At 46.0% G+C, this 7,523-nt stretch overlaps 1 protein-coding gene across 1 annotated transcript in view; it reads right to left on the minus strand.

Annotated features, from left to right (window-relative positions):
• TERB1 (telomere repeat binding bouquet formation protein 1) overlaps positions 1-3,671 on the minus strand; it is a 49,941-nt gene extending 46,270 nt beyond the window's left edge. Inside the window, exon 1 of the mRNA XM_040409281.1 lies at positions 3,626-3,671. Coding sequence (XP_040265215.1) covers positions 3,626-3,628 — 3 coding nt within the window. The 5' untranslated portion in view covers positions 3,629-3,671. The remainder of the gene's footprint in view (positions 1-3,625) is intronic.
• Between the last annotated feature and the right edge of the window lie 3,852 nt (positions 3,672-7,523).

A 7,523-nucleotide genomic window follows, 5' to 3' on the forward strand; every position in this document is an offset into this window, starting at 1 on the left:
GCACACATGGTATACAGCAGTACAGAGCTGGTATACAGGAGTGCACACATGGTATACAGCAGTACAGAGCTGGTATACAGGAGTGCACACATGGTATACAGCAGTACAGAGCTGGTATATAGCAGTGCACACATGGTATACAGCAGTACAGAGCTGGTATATAGCAGTGCACACATGGTATACAGCAGTACAGAGCTGGTATATAGGAGTGCACACATGGTATACAGCAGTACAGAGCTGGTATACAGGAGTGCACACATGGTATACAGGAGTACAGAGCTGGTATACAGGAGTGCACACATGGTATACAGCAGTACAGAGCTGGTATATAGGAGTGCACACATGGTATACAGCAGTGTAGAGCTGGTATATAGGAGTGCACACATGGTATACAGCAGTACAGAGCTGGTATACAGGAGTGTACACATGGTATACAGCAGTGTAGAGCTGGTATATAGCAGTGCACACATGGTATACAGCAGTACAGAGCTGGTATACAGGAGTGCACACATGGTATACAGCAGTGTAGAGCTGGTATATAGGAGTGTACACATGGTATACAGCAGTGTAGAGCTGGTATATAGCAGTGCACACATGGTATACAGCAGTACAGAGCTGGTATATAGGAGTGCACACATGGTATACAGCAGTACAGAGCTGGTATATAGGAGTGCACACATGGTATACAGCAGTGTAGAGCTGGTATATAGGAGTGCACACATGGTAAACAGCAGTACAGAGCTGGTATACAGGAGTGCACACATGGTATACAGCAGTACAGAGCTGGTATATAGGAGTGCACACATGGTATACAGCAGTACAGAGCTGGTATACAGGAGTGCACACATGGTATACAGCAGTGTAGAGCTGGTATATAGGAGTGTACACATGGTATACAGCAGTGTAGAGCTGGTATATAGGAGTGCACACATGGTATACAGCAGTACATAGCTGGTATATAGGAGTGCACACATGGTATACAGCAGTACAGAGCTGGTATATAGCAGTGCACACATGGTATACAGCAGTACAGAGCTGGTATATAGGAGTGCACACATGGTATACAGCAGTACAGAGCTGGTATACAGGAGTGCACACATGGTATACAGCAGTACAGAGCTGGTATATAGGAGTGCACACATGGTATACAGCAGTACAGAGCTGGTATACAGGAGTGCACACATGGTATACAGCAGTGTAGAGCTGGTATATAGGAGTGTACACATGGTATACAGCAGTACATAGCTGGTATATAGGAGTGCACACATGGTATACAGCAGTACATAGCTGGTATATAGGAGTGTACACATAGTATACAGCATTAGGCCTCATGCACACAACCGCTGTTCTTGTCCGCATCCGAGCTGCAGTTTTTGCGGCTTGGGTGCGGGCCCATTCACTTCAATAGGGCCACAAAAGATGCGGACAGCACTCCGTGTGCAGTCCGCATCCTTTGCTCTGTTCCGTGACCCCGGAAAAAAATATAACCTGTCCTATTCTTGTCCGTTTTGCAAACAAGAACAGGCATTTCTACAATGGGCCGCCCGTTCTGTAAATTGCGGAAGGCACACGGGCGGCTTCCGTGGTTTGCGGACTGCAAAAAACGGAACGGTCGTGTGCATGTAGCCTTACAGAGCTGGTATACAGGAGTGCACACATGGTATACAGCAGTACAGAGCTGGTATACAGGAGTGCACACATGGTATACAGCAGTACAGAGCTGGTATACAGGAGTGCACACATGGTATACAGGAGTACAGAGCTGGTATACAGGAGTGCACACATGGTATACAGCAGTACAGAGCTGGTATATAGGAGTGCACACATGGTATACAGCAGTGTAGAGCTGGTATATAGGAGTGCACACATGGTATACAGCAGTGTAGAGCTGGTATATAGGAGTGCACACATGGTATACAGCAGTGTAGAGCTGGTATATAGGAGTGCACACATGGTATACAGCAGTACAGAGCTGGTATACAGGAGTGCACACATGGTATACAGCAGTACAGAGCTGGTATATAGGAGTGTACACATGGTATACAGCAGTACAGAGCTGGTATACAGGAGTGCACACATGGTATACAGCAGTACAGAGCTGGTATACAGGAGTGCACACATGGTATACAGCAGTGTAGAGCTGGTATATAGGAGTGCACACATGGTATACAGCAGTACAGAGCTGGTATACAGGAGTGCACACATGGTATACAGCAGTACAGAGCTGGTATATAGGAGTGTACACATGGTATACAGCAGTACAGAGCTGGTATACAGGAGTACAGAGCTGGTATACAGCAGTACAGAGCTGGTATACAGGAGTGCACACATGGTATACAGCAGTACAGAGCTGGTATATAGGAGTGCACACATGGTATACAGCAGTACAGAGCTGGTATACAGGAGTGCACACATGGTATACAGCAGTGTAGAGCTGGTATATAGGAGTGTACACATGGTATACAGCAGTACATAGCTGGTATATAGGAGTGCACACATGGTATACAGCAGTACATAGCTGGTATATAGGAGTGTACACATAGTATACAGCATTAGGCCTCATGCACACAACCGCTGTTCTTGTCCGCATCCGAGCTGCAGTTTTTGCGGCTTGGGTGCGGGCCCATTCACTTCAATGGGGCCACAAAAGATGCGGACAGCACTCCGTGTGCAGTCCGCATCCTTTGCTCTGTTCCGTGACCCCGGAAAAAAAATATAACCTGTCCTATTCTTGTCCGTTTTGCAAACAAGAATAGGCATTTCTACAATGGGCCGCCCGTTCTGTAAATTGCGGAAGGCACACGGGCGGCTTCCGTGGTTTGCGGACTGCAAAAAACGGAACGGTCGTGTGCATGTAGCCTTACAGAGCTGGTATACAGGAGTGCACACATGGTATACAGCAGTACAGAGCTGGTATATAGGAGTGCACACATGGTATACAGCAGTACAGAGCTGGTATACAGGAGTGCACACATGGTATACAGCAGTACAGAGCTGGTATACAGGAGTGCACACATGGTATACAGCAGTACAGAGCTGGTATATAGCAGTGCACACATGGTATACAGCAGTACAGAGCTGGTATATAGCAGTGCACACATGGTATACAGCAGTACAGAGCTGGTATATAGCAGTGCACACATGGTATACAGCAGTACAGAGCTGGTATATAGCAGTGCACACATGGTATACAGCAGTACAGAGCTGGTATACAGGAGTGCACACATGGTATACAGCAGTACAGAGCTGGTATATAGCAGTGCACACATGGTATACAGCAGTACAGAGCTGGTATACAGGAGTGCACACATGGTATACAGCAGTACAGAGCTGGTATATAGGAGTGCACACATGGTATACAGCAGTACAGAGCTGGTATACAGGAGTGCACACATGGTATACAGCAGTACAGACCTGGTATATAGCAGTGCACACATGGTATACAGCAGTACAGAGCTGGTATACAGGAGTGCACACATGGTATACAGCAGTACAGAGCTGGTATACAGGAGTGCACACATGGTATACAGCAGTACAGAGCTGGTATATAGGAGTGCACACATGGTATACAGCAGTACAGAGCTGGTATATAGCAGTGCACACATGGTATACAGCAGTAACCTACCATTGTGACTCATACACAGGACCATTACACCTGTCAGCGGTGAGGCTGGGAACCAGGGCTGTGATTGGTTGCTAAGTAACATCAGTGAGATCGTCTAAGCCGGGATAGAGCGCCTCATTATAGGGGCGTTACCCAAAGAGCTACAAATCAGCTTCCAGCTGTCTTTTTCAAGTGTAGAGATGTGAAATGAAAGTAGGGATCTGATTGGCTGCAATCGGTAAATCCTCCAGCAGTAGTTTCCAAACATGAGGGCAAGAGGGTCTCTTCACATCGAGCTGGAGCCTGAAAACACCGATCTCTCCCCCTGTAATCCGTGTGTCCACCCAGCAATGCATTGTGTACTGATAAATGTATTGTTATTGTAGTATATTATGTGGCCCTCCGGCTAGGAAATACATGACTATCGTGCAAGATCAAATTTAAAGGGCAACTCTGGGATTAAATTCCAGTCGTTGCTTAGCAACAGAGACCTCTTGTGCTAATGTGTGATTTTGATTTAACCCTTTATAGTAACCAAATTCAAAAATTCTCAACATTGTATTTTGCATTTACTTCTATTAACGCTGTTTTGTTTTCCTACCTCCTGCATCTTTGAAAGCTATAAAAAAAATAATTCCCCATTTGGTTATGTAAATAATTTTTTAGCCTTGATTTGGTGATATATGGAGATTTATACACCTTTTTACGCCATTTTTATTTATACCCAGGAAAATGTAAAAAAAAAAAAAGTGCTATTAAAATACTTTTAAAAAAAATTCAGTGTGCCCCTAATAAGATCATACAAGACTTTTAGGGGGGATTATAACATAGTTTTTTTTATTGCCTATTCTCCTGTAAGGGTATGGCTACACTGCAAAAATATGCGCAACTTGTGCAAAATGTTGCACGACTATTTTAGAACTGTGAAAACATAGCCAAGTCACGCGTGACTTCCATTAAAGCCTATGGAGTCAAAGTCGCGTACAACATGAGACACAAAATCCAACGTCTGGATTTTTTGCGACTGTTGCGTCTCGCTTTGCGACACCATTGACAATCATTATTTGAAATCTCGCCGTGTTGGGACTGACAAGCCCCAGTTACAGGGAGCCTGCAGGCTTTAGCAAGGCTGTTGAGCCTCATTGCAAAGCTGATCAGGGTATTCTAAGACCCAGCAGCTCATGCATACACCCAGCCTCCGGCCATCGCAGGAGGCAGCATTGGCGCTTCCCGCATATGCAGCGCCACTGTGTACACAGCCATGGAGAAGGCAGGGACTGTAAATATAAAAAACTATGTGACACTAAGAGGCTGTGTTGTAAGATGGAACCCGCGGAGACTACAATCAAGAAGTTGGCAAGTGTGTAAAAAAGGGGCCAGCAACCTTCGGGTTGGCTGCTGTTGCAACTCACATAGAAGTGAAAAGAGGATTCTGGGAGTTGTAGTCTCAGAACAGCCGGAGTGCCGGAGGTTGCTGATCCCTGGTGTAAAAGTTGAAGTACAGGTCATAGTACCTGCCGCAGGGTGGTGGTGGCGCTGTATTTTCGCTTAAAGGGAGTCTGTCACCTCTTTTTTTTTTACCAATATAAGGCCCCCTTGCACACGAACATGTGCTTGCCGTTGCCGTATTGCGGATCTGCAATACACGGGTGCCGTTCCGTGGGCATTCCGCATCACGGATGCGGACCCCTTCACTTGAAAGGGTCCGCAAATCCGGAGATGCGGAATGGTACGGAACGGAACCCTACGTAGTGCTTCCGTAGGGTTTCGTCCCGTACCTCCGTTTTGCAAAAAGATAGAACATGTCCTATCTTTTTGCGGAATGGACAGATCGCGGACCTATTCAAGTGAATGGGTCCGCGATCCACTGCCCCACGGACTGTGTTCGTGCATTGCGGCCTGCAGCACGACCACGGGGTGCACACGTTCGTGTGCAGGGGGCCTAACTAAGAGCACTGTCCCATTTTGTGCCTTTATTTCACGTCCAGGAAAAGCACTTTTAGGCTTCATTCACATGTCCGCAAGTGTGGTCCGCATCTGTTCTGCAATTGTGCGGATTGGGTGCGGACCCATTCATTCTCTATGGGGACGGAATAGATGCGGAGAGCATCTCCGCATCCGCATTTCCGGAGCAGGACCCTGATCTTCCGGTCCGCAGCTACACAAGAATATAGAGCATGTCCTATTCTTGTCTGCAATTGCTGACAATAGGCATTTCTATGGGGGTCCCGGCCGGGTGTATTGCGGATTTGCAATGCACTACGGACGTCTGAATGGAGCCTTATCTGCTGGAAAACATCTCCCAAGTGCCCAAAGCAAACCAGACTGAACAGGGGGGGGGGGGGGGCTGCTTTAGCTGCTCATATCTTGGGATTGGTAGCAGCTAGAAATATGAACCTGACCTTGTTTGAAAGCTGGTATTCCAACCTTTCAAAGAATCATAGCATTATATCCACTATATCAGAAGATATAGCCGTTAGAAATCGAGTCAGGAGTGAAAGCTGTTTTTACTTTCACTTTCAGCTGGGCACTTAGGAGCTGTTTTCCAACGGACCAGAACGCAATTCTATGACGGAATGCCTTTAGAGGCATTCCGTTATTCATTCCGTCATAATAGAACTCGATGGGCTGCAAAACGTCCTCCCCTGCATAACAGAAGCGGGACGGATCCGTTATGCAGTCCATAGACTTCTATTATGACGGAATGAATAACGGAATGCCTCTAAAGGCATTCCATCATAGAATTGCGTCATGGTCCGTGGTAACTGACCAGTAAACGAATCACGAACGAATTTCATAACCTGAAATTCGCTCATCTCTAGTTTTCTTCACACATTCGCATTAGCTCACTGAAGATCTAGACCCAGAATCTGCATCAAAATGTAATTTTTCTCCCGTTTTATTTTCTAATGTTTCAGCTTTTTTAACCCTCAGTTCCCCTAATCCCCCCCATATCATTTATCAGGGGAGAACCGGGAGCTCCCGATGTACAAAAGACTGTTGTCCAAACCCACCATTCTTGGCAGGTTTGGCCAACAATGACCTATGGCAGGGATGGCCAACCTGCCGCCATCCAGCTGTTGTAAAACTACAATTCCCACCATGCTCTGCTGTAGGCTGATAGCAGTTGGCAGTCTGGGCATGCTGGGAGTTGTAGTTTTGCAACATATGGAGAGCCTCAGGTTGGCCATCCCTGATCTAGGATTTAGGCTACATACACACGAACGTTGTTTGTTTAATTGTGCGTTCCGTTTTTTTTGTGGATAGGATGTGGACCCATTCATTTCAATAGGTCCACAAAAAATGCGGACAGTACACTGTGTGTTGTCTGCATCAGTCTGTCCGTTCCGTAGCCCCGCAAAAAATAAATAAATAGAACATGTCCTATTCTTGTCCGTTTTAGGCATTGTTACAATGGATCCGTAAATAAAAACAAAAAAGAAAAGATGGCATACGGAGGTCATGTTTTTTTTGTGGATCCGCAAAAAATGCGGACCGCCAAACACATACGGTCGTGTGCATGTAGCCTTATAGATAATTTATCAAACTGGGGTAAAATAGAACTGGACTAGTTGCCCATAGCAACCAATCAGATTCCTCATTTCATTTTCCAAAGGAGCTGTACAAAATGAAAGGTGGAATCTGATTGGTTGCTATGGGCATCTAAGCCAGTTCTACTTTACCCCAGTGTGATAAATGACCACCCTATATGTGGACCTTTAGGTTGGTTTCACATTGCATTATATTTAGCGTCCATTGGTCACATGGAGGCCTCTGGCTGGTAGTAGTCCATGCCCACACCATGTTGCGGAGTCCAGTAAGAAAAAAAGGATGTGTTTATGGGCGTCAGGAACCTCTCTATGGCATCTGTTAAATGTATACCGCCTATACTTTTTAGTGGCTTGTTACCACATATACA

Source organism: Bufo bufo, chromosome 10 (genome assembly GCF_905171765.1).
Source record: "Bufo bufo chromosome 10, aBufBuf1.1, whole genome shotgun sequence".
Taxonomy (NCBI): domain Eukaryota; kingdom Metazoa; phylum Chordata; class Amphibia; order Anura; family Bufonidae; genus Bufo; species Bufo bufo.